At 40.4% G+C, this 21,456-nt stretch overlaps 5 protein-coding genes across 7 annotated transcripts; 4 read left to right on the top strand and 1 right to left on the bottom strand.

The window, feature by feature from the left end:
* Positions 1 to 45: 45 nt before the first annotated feature.
* rsad1 (radical S-adenosyl methionine domain containing 1) lies at positions 46 to 10,391 on the bottom strand. 3 transcript variants are annotated; one of them, XM_042392030.1, is made up of 10 exons: positions 9,766 to 10,391; positions 9,452 to 9,585; positions 9,150 to 9,354; positions 8,698 to 9,063; positions 7,801 to 7,864; positions 7,580 to 7,727; positions 7,200 to 7,254; positions 6,941 to 7,044; positions 6,695 to 6,844; positions 46 to 993 (listed from the first exon to the last, which is right to left on the bottom strand). In XM_042392030.1, exons 1-9 carry the CDS (start codon positions 9,913 to 9,915, stop codon positions 6,697 to 6,699), a joined length of 1,374 nt encoding a protein of 457 aa, XP_042247964.1. In that variant the 5' UTR covers positions 9,916 to 10,391; the 3' UTR covers positions 46 to 993; positions 6,695 to 6,696. The 3 variants fall into 3 exon arrangements, with proteins under 3 accessions (XP_042247964.1, XP_042247965.1, XP_042247963.1); XM_042392031.1 differs by lacking the exon at positions 46 to 993 and adding an exon at positions 4,894 to 4,929; XM_042392029.1 differs by lacking the exon at positions 46 to 993 and having other exon boundaries at positions 6,128 to 6,844; positions 9,766 to 10,229.
* Positions 3,243 to 5,147, top strand: rasd2 (RASD family member 2). Its single transcript, XM_042392032.1, has 2 exons — positions 3,243 to 4,207; positions 4,463 to 5,147. Exons 1-2 carry the CDS (start codon positions 3,658 to 3,660, stop codon positions 4,978 to 4,980), a joined length of 1,068 nt encoding a protein of 355 aa, XP_042247966.1. The 5' UTR covers positions 3,243 to 3,657; the 3' UTR covers positions 4,981 to 5,147.
* A 1,267-nt stretch (positions 10,392 to 11,658) lies between the features above and the next one.
* On the top strand, positions 11,659 to 14,323 carry LOC121884655 (GTPase IMAP family member 6). The gene is made up of 2 exons (XM_042393589.1): positions 11,659 to 12,036; positions 13,039 to 14,323. The coding sequence occupies exons 1-2, from the start codon at positions 12,018 to 12,020 to the stop codon at positions 14,061 to 14,063; spliced, it is 1,044 nt and encodes a 347-aa protein (XP_042249523.1). The 5' UTR covers positions 11,659 to 12,017; the 3' UTR covers positions 14,064 to 14,323.
* Positions 14,324 to 15,707: 1,384 nt separating this feature from the next.
* Positions 15,708 to 17,543, top strand: btr02 (bloodthirsty-related gene family, member 2). The gene is made up of 6 exons (XM_042392884.1): positions 15,708 to 15,977; positions 16,081 to 16,158; positions 16,248 to 16,496; positions 16,599 to 16,746; positions 16,842 to 16,868; positions 16,962 to 17,543. The coding sequence occupies exons 1-6, from the start codon at positions 15,708 to 15,710 to the stop codon at positions 17,504 to 17,506; spliced, it is 1,317 nt and encodes a 438-aa protein (XP_042248818.1). The 3' UTR covers positions 17,507 to 17,543.
* A 1,928-nt stretch (positions 17,544 to 19,471) lies between these two features.
* On the top strand, positions 19,472 to 20,319 carry cldnk (claudin k). Its single transcript, XM_042392885.1, has one exon. It carries the CDS (start codon positions 19,479 to 19,481, stop codon positions 20,124 to 20,126), a length of 648 nt encoding a protein of 215 aa, XP_042248819.1. The 5' UTR covers positions 19,472 to 19,478; the 3' UTR covers positions 20,127 to 20,319.
* Positions 20,320 to 21,456: the final 1,137 nt, after the last annotated feature.

Here is a 21,456-nt window from a genome sequence, read left to right on the forward strand (position 1 = left end):
ACACTTATGTCATATCATGATATTACAATATCCAAAATCTAAGACGATATCTAGTCTCATATCACAATATCGATACAATATCAATATATATTACCCAGCCTTACTGCAAGTTATATAATATCAAGATATTACAGAAACTATAACCTGCAGAGAGAAAGTAAAATTTATAAGTGACTACTACAGACACTATAATGTCCTTTCCAGAAATTATAGTTCAAGGCTATGCTGACAATACTTCCTAACAATGTGAGTGAACACGTCATCCCCGAGGGCTTCAACAAAGAACCACAATTTCCTTTCCAGCCGCCTTATCACTACGTCTCTGCTATTTACTTATTCATCACCACTAATGGGATGTTGTCCGAAGTCACATCCTTATGCATTATACAAGACTTAAATCTTTTTTGTATTTACAGCGGCTTATTCTATCAAGTGTACTTTTGTGCTATGTAATCTGCGGCAAACTGCTGTACAAGGTGTATTTGAAAGTACAGAGGGATCGTATCGTGACACTGAGTGAAAAATGATGATCTAACCGGGGTAGAAAGCAGCGGGAGAGAGCTGCAGTGGGCCTTTTGGCTGGTTGACTGAGCAGGATATACAGGAAATACCAGCTCCACCTTGTAACAACAAAGGCACAACTCTTGGAGACGACAATAGGGCAAAGTGTAAAGAAATTAAAAGTTCATCAAGCTGAGTGAAACTGGCTCTTAAGTAGGATTTCGAGGGAATTTCTCTATTTCTGATAAATGGTTCAAATAAGTTTATTGTGCGTTCTCCTTGCTTGTTGCAGCTCCCCGTTTCATTTTCATGTGACTCTCACTGATCAGGTTGGTCGAGCTCAACTTCATATATCTCTTCCAGCCCTCCTCCTGTCTGTCTTGCCACCCTATGTCTTTATTTCTCCTGAAAACAGATGCCTGAACATTCTTTGTTTCCCAACAAAAGCCTGATGAGGTCAGCGCAGGGGTGTGGGGGACATGCAGGCGAGATCTGGGAGAACAGAGGGGGAGGAGAGAGGATAGATAAATAACACCAGCCTACTACTACTGCACGGCGGTGACGTCACACAGGAGAGGAAATCTGAATTCTTGTGTGAGAGGGTGTGTGTGTGTGTGTGTGTGAAAGATGGCTGGATAAACAGACAGACAGATAGAAATTTTTCTTTAGAGTTTAGAGTTTTTCTTTCAACTTTGAAGTCCATCTTTGTTGCTGCAACAGCTGTGTGTAATTACTGATCAATTTCTATCATAAGCATCTTGTCTCTAAACTTTATTTAAATAAATCATAAATAAATTCAACTTTAACTTCACTGTAATCAACCTGTTTTCTCTTTGCTGCCCTCTAGTGGTTGTGTTGTTGTTTTGCAGTGCATTCTATATATTTTTTTTCTTATTTGTGTATTTCAGTGATGTGAAGTTGTCCATGTGATTTAAAATCACCAATCACCAGACTTTGCTGACAATGTAATGTTAGAGCTGAAAGTCAGTTATAAATGGGTTAAATTCCGAGCAAATCTGCCCTCTGAAATCAATTCAGACTAAAATAGAAGTTTTTTTAAAAGATATCTGTAGCATGGAGATTTAAGGACTATAACCCAATGATCCTGATTGTAATTTGAAGTCTGTATAACAGCCTGTATCCCCAGACAATTGCAGATAGTCCAGTGCTTCTGTCATTTGTGTCTGGCACTAAAAAAAAAAGAACAAACAGTTTATTTGTGTTACCGCAGTTGTGAGGTGTTTTGAGACCATAGCTGCTTCACCTTATTTACAATGTTAGTTTTTATAGTTATTATCTACAGCAGGTGTAATGAGGCATGAATCTGCCCCTGGAATCAAATCGATGACTCCATTATGTCTTATTTTGGTGTTTGCTGTTACAGATGTGATTAATTGATGGGCCGATGATGTGGTCTAATAAATTCAACAAATACACAACTAGCCACATCCTGTGAAAGTGGTTTCTATTTTTACTCACGTAGTAACCAGGGTGAGAGCGGGTGAATGACAATGTGCCAATGCATACATAAGTGACAGCCATTAGTCCCGTATGACGTTGTACTGTGATTACAGGCAATTTGGCAATAATAACAGTACAAGACTGAGCCCCGCACTGAAGTGAATTATACTACCATATGTAGTATTAGGTGTTAGTATTTGTTTTATATGGTGTTTCTGACAGTATAACAGTATAAGCCACAATGACCCACAATGTCAAAAAATGATTTCTGTTTTCTGCTGAGAAGATAATCTACTGTAACGATAGAAGGCAGCTAAACTTTGACAAATAATTAATTACTCACTGTCTGTATTTTGTAGTATTTCATTGTTTGTATTAATATGTGACTACTGCAAATGCTTCAGATACTTAAAACACACATGTAGGTCAAAATGTTTGTCTTACATTAATAGCTCTTCATAAATTTCAGGGCAATCAGAGTATACCTCTATTAAATTACTCATCACAACATGGTTTTCAGCTACAGCACTGTCTTGTTAAAATAAGACTGCACTCTCCATGGCAATCAGCCTTTCTTTTCAGCAACCCATTCTTCAGGTTCCCAGGAAGGAACGTTTGTGTGGGCTGTCTATTCAGAGTGCCCTTGGTTTGTTAAAAGGATGATTTGATGGAGAGAAAGCTACGGTTATGTAGCATGTCTTGGTGTACTGTACATGGTGCTGCTAGGATTTTAGTGTTCGCTTCAGTACTTTTGAGTCTTGCCAGGTATGACATGTCCTTCAATTTTCACTGTGTTCCCTGGCAAGACTTTCACCCTAAATTCTATCTACTGATGAAAAATGCATTTGTCCTCTTCACCACTAAGATGGAAGTTATGATTTATGGGATTATAATGAATTTCCCAGCGATTTTTGAATATATCTTTATACTTTAAAATCAGACTGCGGTTGCTGAAGCTGGTGTTGCTGCAGAGGACTCATCATCATGCTTCATGAATCATAGAGCAGAGAGTGAGCTGTTTCAGGTCGTGATCACTACAGAACACGATAGGGATTGTAAGAGCAGGTCATAATGGCTTCATGAATAACAAAATCCCAAATGCACAGTTATGTCAGGCTGTGCAGGCACATATTGTTGAGTGGTTGCCGTTATGAAAACACTGTGTGGTAGATATATGAACACAGTCCATGATCAGGGGATATGGGCAATTATCTGGAAAATCACTCAACCAATTAATTCATCCATTTATCCATAATAACACAGGAAACACTTTCACATGGAGGAGCTAAAAATAGACTAGTATGAACACATTTTTTTTTACATACAAGGGTTTATCTCAGCACAAAATGTGGAAAAGTATATTTTTAATCTTTTTTTTTTATCATTTTGAACAAGTTTGGAAGTACCAAGTGAAAACTACAATGTATGTTTTCAGACTTATCTGGAGCTCATTTCTTCAAAGGAAAATTACAAAACCTTAAAGTGGAGATCTTGTATGCTTTTTTCCGTTTGCTGGGTGTTTTATGCTTCTATAAAAGGAATGTGCTCTCTGGATCAGACTGGATGACGCAGAAACTGCGCTCGGTGTAGGAGTATAAGAGAGGGCACTTCGCTCTGTTCGGTGCACAGATGGGGAAGCAACTGGGTTGGTGAGATTCTGATAGCCTCTCGGTGTCTGGAGACGTTTGAAAGAGCATGGAGATGAACGCAACTGAGAAGTTTTACCTTCCCGTTGATGGCATCCTTGAAATGTTCAACTCCTTCACTGGGCATCACCAATCACCTATCACGCACCCAGTTTTGCAAAGCACAACCCTTACCCCAGTACTCCAGCACCCCAAAGTCTCAAACATAAAGAAGACTGGCATGGGCATCATCAAAACGGTAAAAGGGCGCTGGAGACAACAGGATAAGAGAGTGGTGATTGCGAGTAGATCCTCCAGTTCTGGCAACCGGCAGGTGTCGACTGATCGACTCCCCAAAAGGTCCGTTGATCTGCTGGAGCTGGGTCTGACCAAGCCAAGGAACTGTCACAGAATAGTTGTGCTTGGCGCACCAAAAGTAGGCAAAACCAACATGCTCCAGCGGTTCTTGGGTGAAGACTTTAAAGAGCATTATGTGCCCACAACCGAAGACTTTCACAGAAAGCTGTTCCACATCGGAGGTGAGGCGTACCAGATCGATCTTCTCGACGCCTCAAGTGAGAGGGACTTCCCTGCAAAACGGAGGTTATCCATACTGACAGGTGAGCCCTTGTGATTATTAATAATTACTGAGATCTTAAATTTTGCAGATGTCAATATCAATATTGTTTGAAGTGGCAACAGAGTGTTTAAATACTATTTTACGCGCGAAAAACTATAATACTGTAGTGTTTTAGGAATTTATTTAAGCAAATGTTGTAACCTCATTACAGACAAGTCTCAAAGCATGGGAAAAGTTATTTTGTCTTAAACTCGTCTTATATATTTAATTAAAGTGACTGCTCCTCTTTCTGCAGGTGACATCTTTCTGCTCGTCTTCAGTGTGGATGACAGAGAGTCTCTCAGTGAAGTCTGTGAGCTGCTCAGCAAGATCAAAGCTGCTAAGACAAAGTTACTGAAATTAAAACATCCCGCTAGAGTGCCAGCCGTAATATGCGGTAATAAAGTGGACTTGGAAGCTCAAAGAGCTGTCAGCCGCTCAGAAGTGGAAGAGATGCTCGGTGAGGATGTCGCATTCTTCGAAACCTCGGCTAAAGACGGTACCGGCCTGGACGGTGTGTTCACAGCCCTCGCCACTCTAGGCGGACTGCCCGACGAGACGGGCCCATCACGGCATCAGATCGTGTCCATCCTCACCTACCAGTCGTTGTGCATCGGCCAGCGAGGCAAGAGAGGGAGCCGTACGCGGGGGCTCGGTGCGCCCTGTGCCGCAGTGGATCCTCTGGCGCGCCGCCCGAGCTTCACCAGCGACCTGCGGATGGTGCTTGGATCAAGCACCAAACACAACAAACCCGAGAGGTGTCAGATTCAATGAATTGTGAGCCCTCTCGATAAACCAATTGTAGTAGTATGCTGCAATGTCGTATTATGTAAGGAGTTATACTCTGCAGCACCTGGCTGGACCAGTGCATTCATATTTTGTTTTTTGTATATATAAAACTGTGTTATATTATCCTATAATAAATAAATTCAATCTTTCTAATTGTATTGTCTTAATCTGTTTAATCAAATAGGTCATTTTAATTTATTCCTGACATAAAGCTTGCGTAAGAAAAAGAACAAGGAGACAGTGAGGTATTGTTAGATTATGCTCATGAACGCAGGCAATCAATTGTTTTCTATTGATGATGAAAACCTGACCATGAGTGTGTGTGTGTGTGGGAGGGAGCAGGTGAGGAGATGACTCAAATATCGACCTCAAAACGTGTTCTAATACCGTCATCAGACACGACGGATTGTTCACATTTTCAAGCGCCCACTCACTGTGAATGGCATCAAGGACACAGGTGTGTCGATGCCTCTCGTGCATCACCATGGTATTTCAAGAAAACAAAGAATTGGAGAATATTTTATTTAAAAAAAATTTAAAAAGGGAGGGAGGGGGGGGGGGGAGAGACAATGAACTCTATGGGATCAGCACCATGGAGAGAGCCCAACGATCATTAAACTTAGCTCTCACTATTATTCTGCCACTGAATATGTAATTGATTTCCTTTCACTTGTAAAAACACCGTAATTTAATTAATTCAAATGTGCAATTTCGAACAGGCTGCATCAGTCTATGCTCGTGTATCTCTCTGAATATGAAAGCACTTCAAAAGCAATAAGTTTTGGTCATTAACTCCCTTTGAATAACAACAGTTTACACAGATTGAGTCCAAATCAAGACAGAGAGATTTTTTTGTATAAATTAACCAATTTATAAAGATTAATTCATACATTTATGTGTCAAAAGTTGAAATCTACTGAAAAAAGTCATACATTTTTTCTGAGAATGTACAAAGGCTCCAGTCAGAGCTGGCAGGTAAATTAAAGTCCATTCAGATGGTATTCTATCTATTACACGTGATAAGATTGTGCACATGCAGCTCTTGCATTAAGTTTCTTGCTAAAATGTCATTTGTTTGTCAGTATACTGAACATGGTGGCTTCTTAAATAAGGTCTGCGGTATAAAATTAGATTAGTCTTTTTCACAGGTGTATTTACAAAAGCAGCGACATTTACATGTATTATATACACATAATACTGAAAAGACACTCAGGCCAACTCAAACAATTTCTTCTGAACCAGGAGAGTAATAATCTTTAGCTAATGGTAAAAGGACTTGATGAGTTTTTTTTTTAGTTTCAGTTGCAGCCTAATTACAAGATAATACCTGGAGGCTTTTAAAAAATATATTAACATCTATTGAAAAAGCAAATCTCATCCACACCAGTGTGACGACAATTCTTACAGTATTGCACTCGTCTAATTATTTCCAGTGTTACTAAAATACAGTTTGTGGTAATTTGAGTTACGATGGCAGCTAAACAGAAAAGTAACATTTAAGGGGAAAAAATCTGTCTGTGTATGTGAAAAATGGAATAGCCTTAAATAAAGAATTTAAATATTGTATGTTAGACTGGTTTTCTTTATCAATATCAGAGTATTTTTCAAGCTGAACCACATTTTTTGTGTTTTTTGTATATTTTGTCAGTCTAATCCACAAATGATCTCCCTCTTAAGTTCACCGATCTAATAACATTACTGTCATCGTGGGTTGGAGGTCTTCTCTGTTTGTCCATCAGCTTGGTGGTCTCTTTGTGGTCTCTGAAGGATTGATGTTTCCAGCTCCAACAGTAGAGATGGCAGCATGCTGTCCAGCAAGGCCAGTCCATCCCAGGAGCAGCGCAGACCTCTAATAAACAAAGAAGAAACAAAATTTGAGAGATTCAGCAAAACGGGGGAATTTCTTTCTCACCGATAAAACAAGTATAATAAAATGATACATCACCTGTCATCAAGAATCAGTTGTCCACTCTGTAGGAACTCTTGGACATCAGTGGACGTACCAAAGATTTCATGGAGACCCAGCTGAGGGCTAAACAACTGCCAATGCTGTTTAATACCAGAAAATAGCAAATAAGATAATTTCACATCTCAGAGTTCACTGCATACTGAACATCACCTTCACTGATAGAGAATATTAAAAGAAACTGTGCTGAATAGAATGTTTATGTAGGAATAAAGGTTTTATTGTGTATGTGCTTCACCTTGTGAGTAATGCCCTCAGTCATTCTCATTCCCATCACCAACACCTCCTCCAACCTGCCAAACAAACAACTTTCATAACAGAAATTCACAGAGACTAGACTTTGACAATAACAAGGATAGGACAGAGTGAGCAAATGTTCTGATAATAGCGTTTCACAAGGACAGAATGTTTGAAAGAACAAGCACGTGTACAGCGACCTCAAACACCATGTTTCTCACATTCTTAAGTTTATCTTTGTGGATTGGCTGATATATAATTGTTACATTTCACATAGGCAGAGAAGTTCTGGGTGAAACTGAAAAGCTGCCCCCTCGTGTTATAACCAAAATACACTCATAATGAGACACAACACTACTGCCTGTAAGTGCAACAACTCACAGTTCAAGATGGCTGAGCTGAATCCTCCTCCGTGTTCCCTGTCCCCTCTGCTGGACCTCACGGATCCAGATGTCGGGCTCCAGAGTCTGGGTCCTGGCCTCCCGAATGACACCTCCCTCCCCCAGAGGCACAAACCGCCCATGTGCTCCTGTCACAGATGAAAATATTAAAACAAACCTCTCAACAAGTTCAACAATCATCAATCACTGCTTTTAGATTACCTGGGCCAACACCGATGTATTGTCTTCCCTTCCAGTAGCTCATATTGTGATGACTCACTGCATTCTGCATAACACAAAGTAAAGCAATTATACTCTAATTGAAACATACTTATGAATATTATATTCCATTTCTGCCACATCCATTCCGCCAGATGCCACTAAATTCTACACACTGCACATTTAAGTCTTGCTCTATAAATATTAGTATTCCAAAACCTGATCCTTACATTTCTACTGCTAAACCGCACAGAAAAATTACATCTGCAGGGTCATCTGATAATATGCTTCAACATAAATCTGAAGTAAATAATACTGAATTAAATGTTTGTTTCCTGTTCCAAAGGTTCAAAATGTGTTTTTTTTTCAGTTTCTGTGCATTTCAGGAGAAACCTCCAGAAGCTTTGAAGAGCAAACTCTAAACTTTTATTGGGTCAAAGCTTACTTTCCTGTTTACCGCGGTTCTTTATTATAACAGCAGTTATTTTTGCAAAAATTTAATCCTAAAAATAAACTTCCTTTGATCTTTATTCTTTTGTCTTTGTCTTAAATGGTTCATTTCTCTTTATCTTAGTTTATTTTCAATTTCCTTGTCTTTTAAAGTCCGCCTCCATGTGTGTATGTGCAGAGTTTGACACCAGAAGGCTGTTTTCACATTCATCTGCTGAAAGTGGAGAGTTTCTGTGAGCTCACAGAAAATCAGAGTTTAAGGCATGAACTTATGAGCATGATTTGTGACATCGCTCAACTAGTTTGGAGCCAATTATGGTCCAATATGCAACCTACACAAGTGTTATATGGAAACTTGGAGCCTCCAGTGCAGGAAGGAACTGATGCCTCAAAAGGTGAGGAGGACAAAATTCTGATAATCAGTGAAATGTAATTCTGCTGAGGACTTACATGTCTTGCAAAGTTTGACACCTCGTACTGCAGAAAGCCATGCTGGTGGAGAGTCCTCCTGGCACACTGGTACATCTCCGCTGTCACATCATCAGCGGGCACAGTCACTTCACCGCATTGCACCTGTTTAAACAGCTGGGTGCCTCGCTCCAGGGTCAGCTGGTACAGAGACACGTGATCGTCACACACCCTCAACAGCTCAGACAGCTCTTTCTCCCAGGATTCCACACTCTGTTTGGGCCGGCCGAACATGACATCCACCGACACCCTCCCTGGGCACAGCTTCCTCGCCTCTTCAATAGTTTGCAAAGCTTGATGAGAACTGTGGTCTCTTCCCAGAATTTTCAAGTCCTCATCCTGCAGAGACTGACAGATTGAAATTTTGATAAGGGGACTGCGATATTAAACATAACCTAATCTTCTGTGAGTAGTATTCTATTGATTGCAATCACCTGGACCCCAATGGAGAAACGGTTCACCCCTGCATGGCAAAAATCCTCTAACTTTGACATTCCCACAGGAGTAGGGTTGACCTCAAGTGTGACCTCAGCCTTATCTGAGAGGTTTGCCTGCCTGGAAACAGTTTCAAGGATGGCAGAGATGGTTAAGGGGTGTGCCAGGCTTGGTGTCCCGCCACCAAGGAATACTGAGGTGATGCTGCAAGGAGAAATTAAATGAAAGGAGGATGGGTGAAGCGCAAAGCTACAGGTGATACTGGATGATTTCATGTGGACGGTCTAATAAATCCCCATACCAGGATACCTGACTGAGCTGCAGCAAGGTCTCTACCTCCCGCTGCAGGCACTCAGTCATGATGTGGTTGTTGTCGGTTCTGGGTATGTACTTGTTAAAGTTGCAATAGGAGCACCTTCTGAGACAGTACGGCCACTGTAGAAGAGAGGAAGACTTTGACATCACATGGGCAAACTTTCTAGACATGACATACTTGCATTAAAAAAAGGCCTGGACTGAAACATTAACATAAGTCAGTGACTGCGTGCATTGGCAGATGTGTGCGTATCTCTGCATAGAAATGTTTCATCATTAAATTAACCAAAGTCAGCTCACGTGCACATATAGAGACGCCTGCTGTGTGAGATGTGGAGATCCTGCACGTTCAGACACATCTTCAGTTATTTCTCCGCCAGGAATCCCTGAGAAGCAGCGCAGACCGGGAGAGAGGACACGTCCTGCCGCACGCAACGTGTGTTTTATCATTCTGTTGACAGTGTTTGTTTATCTGACGGCAGATTTAACTGAATGTCTGAAACCGAGGTTGCCCTTCACTTGAACACATGGCTCCTTATTAGTCGCAGCTACACGCGTGTAAAAGGTACATAACTGCATGATGAAAATTTCACGCAATAAAAGTTAACATGGCAACAATGTGGCGAATATGTAAGTACAAAGTAACGTAAAGTCAGATTATCTGTTTACATTTTAAATCTTTCTCTAGCAGCTGTGACGTCGTCCCAAACAGGAAGTACAAAAAGTGATTTCCTTTTTGTGTATTACATTCTTTGACCACACAGAGGCGCTGTTTTGCTAGAGTAAGAATGGCCTATCAACAAGTAGAAAATGTTGTGTGACCAGTTTACTGTGCTGTATTTTACAGTGCATAGGCATATAATTTTCAGTACCATTTAGGCAATAGTGTAAGTGAGGAATAGTGAATCAAGAGATGTTGGTGGCTTCTTCTGTTATTGATTGACTAAAGGATCAAGCCTAGGAGATTGATCACTAATAAGGCACCTGTACAGATTGTATGATTACTGTGAGGAATGAAAGAATGTCTTATAGAGAAAAAAAAGGTATATCAGTAAAGTATCACTGTTTCTTATAGCACTTAAAGGGGCTCTGGGGCTTTGGGGGTTTCATACTCATTTAGAAAATCAAATTGAAGCAACAGGAACTCCTAAGGTTTGACAGACAATATTTTACATTCAAGTTGACAGCTACTGTTGACTAATTTGGCATCTAATCAGAGGGTACTTCATCCATATACAGTAAATTAAATAATTAAAGGCATTTTCCAGTGTACTTTCAGTATTTGTATTTATATTATATTTTTTATTTAATCTTCATTTAATCAGGTTGTCTCATTGAGATTTGAACATTCAAACAAAGAACATAATCAACAAACATAAACAACACAACTATGGCCAGACAGCCACAATCAACAAAGAATTAATGAAAACAGATACAAGAGTCATAAATAAATATCAGATGATAAAGTTTTAAAATGTCCAAGGGGAATGAAATACTCTAGTTGGAGGTCAGTTTGCAGTATATCAAACATTAGATGTAGGATGCACATCAGCGGGGATAACACAAGTATAGGTATCAGAAGAAAATGATCATAAATGCAAAAAGTTCTCACAGAGTTAATGCTCACGGTTTTTTTTACTAAACAAACAAGTATGACCACAGAGGACCATGGACATCTGAATATTTAGCCTAATTGTGTTGGCCTTTTTGCATGAATAAAATATCAGCAGCTCTTTGTAAATGCTGATATTTGTTGTTGCAATCACAACACATAAACACACTAGTCTATATTTAGAGTATAAATTTGTGCTCTACTTGCACAGGATCAAACTAATTTAATGAGCTATTGATTTCCCTGAACCCAGAAAAAACAGTCTGGTGGAAGGACAGTGAAATAACCTTGTAGAGTCACCTTTAAAATCAGGATGTTCATTTGAAGAGAAAAAAAAAAAATCAACACTGTTCGAGTGATTATAAAAGCCAACACTCATCAGGGTTGCAATTAATCAAACCTCTTCATTATTTTGAGGTAAGAGCCAACATAGCTTTATTAGTGGATAAACAATGTTGTCATCAAATAATTACCACTGATCAGCACTGATTAACACTGGAGAGTTTGTTGCTGATTGTACAAATCACCTTGACTGATATGTGTCTCTGTGTAAAGTCATAGGTCAGAACATTTACAGGGTGGACATGTATGTACTCATCCTTACAGTATTATTTCCAGAATGTGACAGTACACAGTAATTTATTGGATAATTAATGTAAGTATTTAATTAAAGACATCAATAATGTGAATGTGCTTTCTGCCAGCTTCAGACCCTGGGGACATTTTCCACCTAATATTAAATCTGGTTCCCAATTACCTAATCAACAGAGAGGGAGAGTGAGAGAAAGAGGAGAGGGCGACATCAGAAAAGGGGACTGGAATGTGTTTCATTGAATATATGCAACTGCTTCATGTTAGGTGTTGAGTGGGAGTTTCTGGAGTTCAGTGAGAAGCCTGAGAACTACTTCAAAAGAGTGAAATTGTATTGACAATCTGCCAAATGGATAAGAGGAAGAAAGGTAAGCTTGCTGATTTAATACATAAGGCTACAGGTGGAATATACAGTACTGTATCAGTTATTGCATGCCAGTTAGGGAGTGTACAAAAAGTATTGGGGTGGGGAGGGGGACTGAATCTAATGTTTCACTTTTTAAAAAAGCAAATCCCTCCCCTAAGTTATTTATGTTTTTGCTGCACCCTCTTCTTAATATGTATAGAAATGGCAACAAAATGATAACAAGACAATGATAAAAAGGCAGCAACTTGTTTAGCCATTAACAACCGAATGAGGAAAAACAAGGAATTTAAGCTGTTACACTCCACTTAAAGCCTTAATAGCTTCATGTTACAATAATATATTGTATTAGAAGTGAAAGAGAAAATTGGGCACATGCAGGCACAGAAATAAAATGTACATCCATAGTGAGGGAAAAAATAAAATACCCTCCCTGCTCTCCCAAAAAAATTCAGACCCCTCTCCCTTCTGCCAAAAGAAAAATTATGTTACCCTCCCTCTTTTCTGATCCTCCCCATTACCCCCTACCCATACTGTTGTTTGTACTGGCCATTACCAGCATTTATTAGAGAAAAGCATCAGCTCTTGAGTTTTCAAAGCTACAGAAAAATAAACTTAAAGAATTGCAAGGGTTCAAATAATCTTTTCTTGTATTCAAAGTGTCTACTTTTAAAGAAAAAAAAACAATATTTTTTTGTAAAAACATGACAGCCAAACTGCATCAACATAGAGGGACAGTGGTAGTTGGCAGTATTGCTAATTGGTACACATCCTTATATGAGTCGCTCTCATAGTTTGTTAGCAAGAGTGGTTAATTTACTTCATGAGTGATTATTTTGCCTAACCCTTGTTGAAACTATTACATGTACCTTTACATTTAAAAGTTGAAGATTCTGTGGGAAGACAATGTAAAAATAACAATGATAAACATAAGCAAAAGCACATTACTTTGTGAATTCAAGAGTTACTTCTTTCTAAAATAATACTGAACTTAACTTTTTCACAGGATCTTCTATGGAATTGAGGCTTATGGTGGTTGGTAGCAGTGGATCCTCTCAGTTATTACTAACCAATGCAATTCTTGGGAGGGAGGAGTTTTCTAAGGATGTTATCAGCATTTCTGACAGCAGGAAGAATGTTGGAGAACTGGCTGGTAGACGAATGGCTGTGATCAATGGTCCAAACATCTATGAAAAGGATATATCTCAAGTCAAGAGGAAGATGGAGCTGAGAAGGTCTAAGTGCTTATGTATCCCCGGTCCCCATGCCTTTCTTGTTGCCTTTGACATGGAGAAAATCTCCCCAAATGATATAAGAACACCCAAGCTGCTGATGAGGCGTTTTGGAAGACACTGTCTGAGACACTGCATGGTTCTCCTGGCCTGTGAAGGAAATACGGAGGGAGCTGCCTTGGAAGACAGGGTGAAGAAGACTGACTGGCACCTGAGAGAACTGATCGAGAAGTTTGGTGGACGCTTTCATGTTTTCAGTAAGAACTGGAGAGATCGCAGCCTTGACAGAGAGCTGCTGCAGAAGATCGAGCGGATGGTGGCCTCCTTAGGGGGGGGGCACTTCTCGAGCAGAACTTTCCAGAAAGCAGAGGTCAGCGTGAAGAAGGAGGAAAAGAAGCTTAGGAAGCAGAGGGCAGCAGAGAATGAGAAGGTGTGGACTGACTTGGAGAAGCATTACATATCGGATGAGTTGTATCACCACAAGGATGCCTACGTCACCAATGTTTCGGCAGAGATCAGAGCCAAGGCAGAGATGGACAACGGCTGGCTCAGAACTTCCCTGGCTAGAGGGTTGGGGACAGGTATTGTTGTGGGAGCTGTCATGGGTGCACTGGTTGGGTCTATAGAAGGGCCAGGGGGGATGATTTTCTATGGGATCATAGGTGGTGCAGTAGGTGGATCAGCAGGAGGAACAGCCCAGGTGGCTATAAAGCATATGGAAGACAGAGTGGCCCCAACTGCCAGAGTCAACTTCAACTCAATCTTCATCAATCGCTTCTTTGCAGCTACTCGTCCATGACTGCATGACTTATGTGTGACTTATGACCTATTTTTCAGGAAGGTATCTAACTGTTGCTATTGCTGCCGCTGTTGTATAGCTATCAAGCTGACTGGATACCAGATTATATAAGGAAATGTATAATTCCCTTTAGGTAGAAGCACAAACTTTACCTCCTTACTCCTTTGTTCTGTACGATATGGTTAATATCACCTATATACTATAGGTTACTACACTGTTCAGCTTAACAGCTCAAGCAGACATACTGATTTCCAAAAACAATAAATATAATGCCTGATTGAAACTGCAAATGAATTTATTTTAATGAGTTTATACATTTGTGATTTTTGACAACACATGTTTATTGTTTCATGTGTACTTGCTTGGTAACCATATACCATTTTATTCAACCTCCAACATTTCCTGGTGTCTTGCTGCGGGCAAGGTAAACTATAGTTCAGATAACATTCAGGGTGGAGTCTCCTCTGAGAGTGCCATTGTCTACAGCACTGCTCCTTCCCTAGGCAACGCACACACCTTAGTGCACCTGTTGAGTGTGAACCACTGCAATCTCTCTACATTACCTGAAACTCTGAACAGAAGCGGTACAGACTAACTGCAGCGCTATCTGGACAAGAAAGGTAAGTCCCCACAAACCTTTTTACATTGGTTTCTCTTTCATTTTTGGAAAAGCTACCTCTTTCGTAACTATAAACTCAGACAGAAATCAGTTATTTGAATCATTCATGGACATGATTTATAACCTGAGAATGTTTCCTACATGAATGTTAAAGTACAATACAGTCAGGACAAAATTCAGGAGTTACATATAACATAAGATTTCAGTAACTGGTGATTTGTTTTGAGCTTGAGCTCCTTAATGACGTTGCAAACCATTTGGTTGCTACCTGTTTGACTACATACCTCCCATTATGTCCTCCACTTAACTTATTCTGTTCTCTGTTAGTCTATATGTCCTTGATCACAATGAAATTCTTTTTGACTCTAATATCTGACAATAGCAATAAGAAGACACTGTGGTTGAAAATAATCAGAGGGCTAGACTTTGTATCCTGTCCTTTGTGTATCGTTATGTAATAAGAGATGGAATGCCATTTTGACGTAACATCCTGTTTGTCTGAGTGCTGCATAGCTGAGCTGAAAATATTTGCAAGTGGTTAGAAGTTATCAGAAGCAAGTACCTGTAGTCAAAATTGAATATTGATGTGATATTACAATACATTTATCAAAAACAACAAATATTTCAATTAAAAATGTATTGAATTTGCTGTCTGTAGTTGAACTTGTAACCATATGTACTCATATGTGTATATGTACTCAGTAATAAATATACTAATACTACATTTTAAATTAGATGTGTAATGTCCAAGCTCTTTTATTCTTTTCTATAATGTCATTATTTCTTAAAAGTAGGAATTCACTCCCTGGTTAATGTTCATTGCATAAAATACAAAGATGCCCTCCTTCCTTTTATCTATGGATGTTTATCAAATGATTTCTCTGGCCACTTCGTGTGTTAACTGTCAGTTTCAGTTTTCTCTGCATTACCTTATTTATAATTTTAACACAACACCCTCTCAAGTACAAGAAAAAAGAAATAGATTTGGTTTTTTTCATACTTTGACGCTGACCTTTTCAGGAATAATGGCCTCTACAATCAGCCTCCTCTCCAAGAAGCACTTCCTGTGCTCTCTGTGTAGAGACATCTTCACTAGCCCAGTAACCATACCATGTGGACACAGCTTCTGCTTGTCCTGTCTTTGTCACTACTGGACACGACACCAGTCCAGATATTGCCCCTACTGCAGGAGAGTGTTTACTGACAGGCCTGACCTCAGTGTCAACCGCATTCTGGCAGAAGTCTCTGACAACTATAAGAAGACTCAACCACAGAAACCACCTGATGATGAGATGGTACTTTGACCCTTTTATGAGTCATTTAATCATATGTTATATAATCTGTTAATTTAAGTCTAGCATTTTTATCTATGCTTATGTCACTGTTGCACATGTACAGGTTATTGATGTTGAGCAAATGATCCAGGAAAGGGTGCAGAAGATAGAAAGATTGAAACATTCTCTTGAGCTCCAAAAGGTCAGCTGAAAATGTCTTTATCATTAAAATCTTTGTTTATTCTAAAAAATGTATATAGTTAAATGATGATGATCATGATGTCCAATCAGAACTCTTACCTCAGAGAGGTGCGAGAGAGCCAGAAGGTCTTCTCTTCCCTTGTAAATGCTATGGAGAAGAGTCACAAAGCTGTTGTTGCAGCAATTGAGGAAAGACAGAGAGAAGAGGAGAAGAAAGTGGAAACACTGGTGAGAGAGCTTGAACAGGAGATCCAGGAGCTCAGGAAGGAGACTGCTGAATCTGATCCTCAGATTCCTGTAAACTGTGATCAAAGTGACGATACAAAGGAAGATACCATGGTAAGCACCCTCGCCTTCTGTACACAACATAGAGATGATGGTAAAACACTGATATTGCCTATGATCACCAGTGAAATGGTATTTTCCTCTCATGTCATGCAGAACATTGTTTCCCCTATGTGCCTCTCTGAGATGAAGGACTGGTTCAAGGTTACCATAGAAACTGACCCTTGTCTTGGGGTCACCAGAAGAGCACTGTCAGACATGATGGATAAGATAAAGGCAGAAGTCAACAGGCTCTCCAAATCTGGTCAGTAATACAATTTTTAAATGTAGTATGTCGACATTTTATGATAAAATTCGATGATAGTGACGTTCCTATTTCCTATGGCTTTTCCTTGACAGAACTTAAAAGAATAGAAAAATACACAGGTAAGGCTTTGTGTACACAGAAACGGATATTTGTGCTTAAGCTGTCCACACTGTTTGACCTATTGTAAACTTTTTACCCTCCCTCTTCCATAGTGGATGTCAGTCTGAGTGCTAAGACAGCCCATCCCGTCCTCTTTGTCTCAGATGACAGAAAACAGGTGAGGCACACAGACAAATTTCAGGAGGTACCAGATCACCCCAAACGATTCGACCGTGTGGCAAATGTGCTGGCCAAAGAAAGCTTCAACAGTGTTAGGTGCTACTGGGAGGTGGAGGTCGGGGAGAAGATTGAATGGAACCTGGGTGTTGTCAGACAGTCCGTAAACAGGAAGGGCAAGTTCTCTGTCTGCCCGGCAAATGGTTACTGGACTTTAAGTCTGAAGGTGGGAGGCCAGTACGTTGCCAACACCTCTCCTGTCACGCTGTTGGCTCTAGAACAGAGACCCAGGACGGTGGGCGTCTTTCTGGACTACACAGAAGGCCGTGTATCCTTCTACTGCGCAGAATCTGGAGTCCACATTCACACTTTCACGGATACATTCACTGACAGGCTTCATCCATTCTTCAGTCCTGGTCGCCTGCATGGTGGCAAAAATGCTGCTCCCCTAATCATCTGTTCTAGTTTTTGCAGCATCTGAACACCATACTAAACTCATAACTTATAAATCCCCAGTATAAATGCAGTTATTTTGCTTGTAATTATTTTCTTAGTGTCTATCCAGAATGTCAAATATATTTATTACATTGCAAATCCATATGAAAAACTACAATGAACCACATTTCTGTCAGAACAGAGAACAAGAGGTTGCATAAGGACTAACCCCCTACACTCAAAAACTTCAATGAAACCCATAAACAGATTGAAAATGAAAGACGAGGGTAGAGAAGAAAAGAGAAGGCACTCATAAATGAACAAGTGAGTTAAAGTCGAAAAAGAAGAGAGAATGGGTTGCTGAGTTGGATAGATGTTAGGGGCTGCAGGATTGGGACAGAGGTTGACGAGGAGCAGGGAGGGAGGGCACAGAAAACAGCAGGGCATTGTGCTCATACACCAGGCACTGGGAGACACACTCAAACACATTCACGCATTCACACACTGACATGGTCGTGCACACAAGCGCATGCTTCTGCCCACTGCCACACAGACTTGCGCTGGCATCTCGGAGGGCAGCCCCATCTCCAGTTCAGTCCTGGGTGTCGAAGCCGATCAACCCTCTCTAGTCCATCTCACCTGACCACTGAGATAGAGCTTCCCCTGCTCTCCAGCCTTCCTGTGGACTGAATTGAATTCTCAGGGCCACCATTCACAACTTCAGGCATCCACAACTGATCAACACAAGCAAAAGACCTGTAACATTAACGTGTGGACCGACTACAAGGAGAGCAGTGAGAGTCCAGTATACTTCATTTGAGGTAAATATGCTTCATTATTATTATATTATTATTTCATTTATTAGTGCATTAGTGTCTCAAAATGTCAAAAAACTGACTGAAAAACATATAGTACACATAGTGAGATGATTTATTGGAGGGAACACAAGAAATGTTTCCAGTAATTCTTCTAATTTAGCTATATCACTTTTTATAATCCCTGTTTGAGGGGTGTTTGAGGCAGGTGTATTGGATGTTATCAGTTGCTCTGTTCTCATTGCAATGTTTACAATTATTCATTGGAATGAAGCAGAACATCAAAAGAGAGGTCTGGGGACCTCCTGGGGCCTTTCAGGGATTTCCAGGTTGTCAACAAGAAAAGAAGGAATGGTTTCTTTACTAGAAAACATGCACAATATTGTATATGTATGTAGACCTATAAGAATGATTATGCAGGTTTGGACGATTCATATATTCCAGTGTTGTACAGTGTTGTATTTTTTTTCATATCAAATCTAATTATAATAATCTCAGATGGAGGTTCTTACTAACCAGTGGTCCAATAGATAAAGCCTATCCCTTTGAAATATATCCATCTACCCTCATGAAGCAACCCCTGGAACTGATCTTGTGCACGGAGGGTTTGATTCACAGAATTGGTCAAATGTGGGTACTGAGAGCTGCGATAAATAGAAGACACGGGTCCTCTTGGCCCACTCCACAAGCATTCATGAAAGCTGCTTGTGTTCAGAGTCTCCTCATGTTTTTCTGAGATAATCCACTCACCCGGCAAGGCGTAGCTCAACACCCACAACTGTGTCAAAGAAGGCTATTCTCTGTGGTTCTTACTGGAATCCACTAAACATGGGCCTCCCAGCCTGTTTCCAAATATTTATGATAAATATATGCTCCATTAGCCTTTTCATACTTTAGAGATGTAATGCTCATTCTTGTAAATAACAAGCTCTGGGGATTTCGGGGATTTTGCAGAAGTATTTGAATAATGAATAAAAATGATTTAAATTGATTCTACTGTCTGCTTTCAGGTTACCTGTCCTTGTCTAACCTAGCTGAAGTCATTGACATCATCACCTGAAGACCGAGGATCCAGTGGGACGCAATATTCTCAGTACTGTAGACTGTCACATTTCTGTGGGACTATAAGTGGGCCCTGTGCAACAAACTGAGACTGATATAAAACCAAGACAAATCCATCTGATTCAAATAACACCTTTTGCCATGGCAACCACGGGCATGCAGTTGCTAGGCCTAATCATGTCCATTGTGGGCTGGGTGGGTGGGTTAGTAGTCTGTGGCATCCCCCTGTGGCGGGTCACTGCCTTCATCGGTAACAACATAGTGACAGCTCAGATTATTTGGGAGGGCCTGTGGATGACTTGCATCGTGCAAAGCACAGGTCAGATCCAGTGTAAAGTGTATGACAGCTTGCTGGCTTTGCCCAGTGATATGCAGGCTGCCCGGGGCCTCACCGTGTTTTCTATTCTAATGTGTGGCCTGGCTCTGGCTCTGGGGGTCCTAGGAGTCAAGTGCACTAAGTGCATTGGTGTAAACAGCCTCAAGGCCCGTATTGCTCGTATTTCTGGGGCCCTTTTCGCCATCGCAGGGTTCCTTTACCTTGTGCCCATCTGCTGGACTGCCCACTCCATCATCAGGGATTTCTATGACCCACATGTGGCGGCTCCACACAAGCGTGAACTTGGCCCTGCCCTCTACATCGGCTGGGGGGCATCAGCCTTGCTCCTTATTGGGGGATCTCTGCTCTATGCTGGGTCAAGTCCCCCTGGCATCCCAGGCTCTCCCACCTTCAGCAGTGGAGAAAGCAGTCCTCGCAGGGCACCTGCCACACAAGTCAAAGGTTATGTCTAAGATCCCAAAATGTCTGAATGCCTTCAAGTCCCAAAAGATCACCCCAATCGAAGAAAACCCCATTTTTTCTCCTCTTGATTTTGCTCCTTGTAATTATTTTATATTTAATGTTATTCCAGTTTGCTTTTTTCTTTGAAAAGCCACAGGAGGCTGTTAAGGGAAAATTGAACTCATTTTATTATTTCATACCTGATATCATTCAATAACCTTATTTCTCTGTCTGTCATTGTAAAATACAATAAAAGTTTTGGTCTGCCAAATCCTCTACTGAGGGATATTGTGTGTGTTCACATTTTTATAATTACATATATAAATGCTCTTAAAAACTGTCTTTCAACCTCATGTGTTTGAGAGAAGTATAGTAGTTTTAAAAGGGAAATCTTTGTTTGGCTCATTTATGTAAACACTACTGTGGGTTCTGCTGAGTGGAGAAGAACAATAGAACAATGGGGATGTGTGTACATTTGCTTGTGGTGCTATATTGTTGAGAAGGGTGTGTGTGTGTTGTGTGGTCCTCCGTCTCCTATCCTCCATCTCCTCTTCCCTATCTCTGCTACCCTGTACCAGGGACAAAGAAAAATCCATTATCTTAAAAAATCCTGGTACTCCTTGGATTAACAGCAAGTACAGCAGAACAGTCTCTCTTAGCATAGTTGATCTCAAAGCACTCTCCTCCCTCCTTAAATGACATTAAATGAAAAATGTCTCAGACTCAAAATGCGTAAGCGTGTACTGTATGTGTGCATGCCTATCTGTCAGTGTCTCTTTGTTAGCGTGTCATGTGGGATGTTACAAGCCACAGCATCTTTAGTTATGAGACATTGTTCAGATCACTCAAATTCTGTGCTGTCACTTTGTAGTAAATGATAATTCACAGAGACTGTGACATGATTCTGTTTTCTCTCCACGCTAAATTTCATGATTCGCATAGTTATTATACTTGGGAATTTGATTTTCATCTGCTGTAAACAATAACTTTGATCATAGTTGGGAGGGCAGACATCGCTCCCTCCGTTTTTTGTTTTTTTTCTTCTTCTTTCCGTCAATAACAGCAGAAGACAGAGAAACACAATGCCACTTTATGGAGCATTACAGCACCACAATAACAATGGATACCAGTGTTCCAAGTGCCAGGTAGTGACTCATACATGACCTAAGTAGGCCTATACCAATGTTGGTAGAGTAATGCTGTGAACACAGTGAGGCAGTCTGTGCTATTTTACTGTACAATTGTAATGGAGAAAACAGAGTGAGACAAGTGTACAATTTAGGTTGTAAATAATCAGTATAGTGTCTTAAAATAGCTTGATGGGCCAACTACCAACTACAC

Source organism: Thunnus maccoyii, chromosome 18 (assembly GCF_910596095.1).
Source record: "Thunnus maccoyii chromosome 18, fThuMac1.1, whole genome shotgun sequence".
Lineage (NCBI taxonomy): Eukaryota > Metazoa > Chordata > Actinopteri > Scombriformes > Scombridae > Thunnus > Thunnus maccoyii.

Bases quoted from the DNA above. Each gene is read 5' to 3' on its own strand.
- rasd2 (XM_042392032.1), top strand. From the start codon at position 3,658: ATGGAGATGAACGCAACTGAGAAGTTTTACCTTCCCGTTGATGGCATC. The intron at 4,208-4,462 runs GTGAGCCCTTGT...CTCTTTCTGCAG, and splicing joins GAGGTTATCCATACTGACAG to GTGACATCTTTCTGCTCGTC.
- rsad1 (XM_042392030.1), bottom strand. From the start codon at position 9,915: ATGATAAAACACACGTTGCGTGCGGCAGGACGTGTCCTCTCTCCCGGT. The intron at 9,355-9,451 runs GTATGGGGATTT...TTCTCCTTGCAG, and splicing joins CAGCTCAGTCAGGTATCCTG to CATCACCTCAGTATTCCTTG. The intron at 7,865-8,697 runs GTAAGTCCTCAG...TGTGTTATGCAG, and splicing joins TGTCAAACTTTGCAAGACAT to AATGCAGTGAGTCATCACAA.
- btr02 (XM_042392884.1), top strand. From the start codon at position 15,708: ATGGCCTCTACAATCAGCCTCCTCTCCAAGAAGCACTTCCTGTGCTCT. The intron at 15,978-16,080 runs GTACTTTGACCC...GCACATGTACAG, and splicing joins AACCACCTGATGATGAGATG to GTTATTGATGTTGAGCAAAT. The intron at 16,869-16,961 runs GTAAGGCTTTGT...CCTCTTCCATAG, and splicing joins AAGAATAGAAAAATACACAG to TGGATGTCAGTCTGAGTGCT.
- cldnk (XM_042392885.1), top strand. From the start codon at position 19,479: ATGGCAACCACGGGCATGCAGTTGCTAGGCCTAATCATGTCCATTGTG.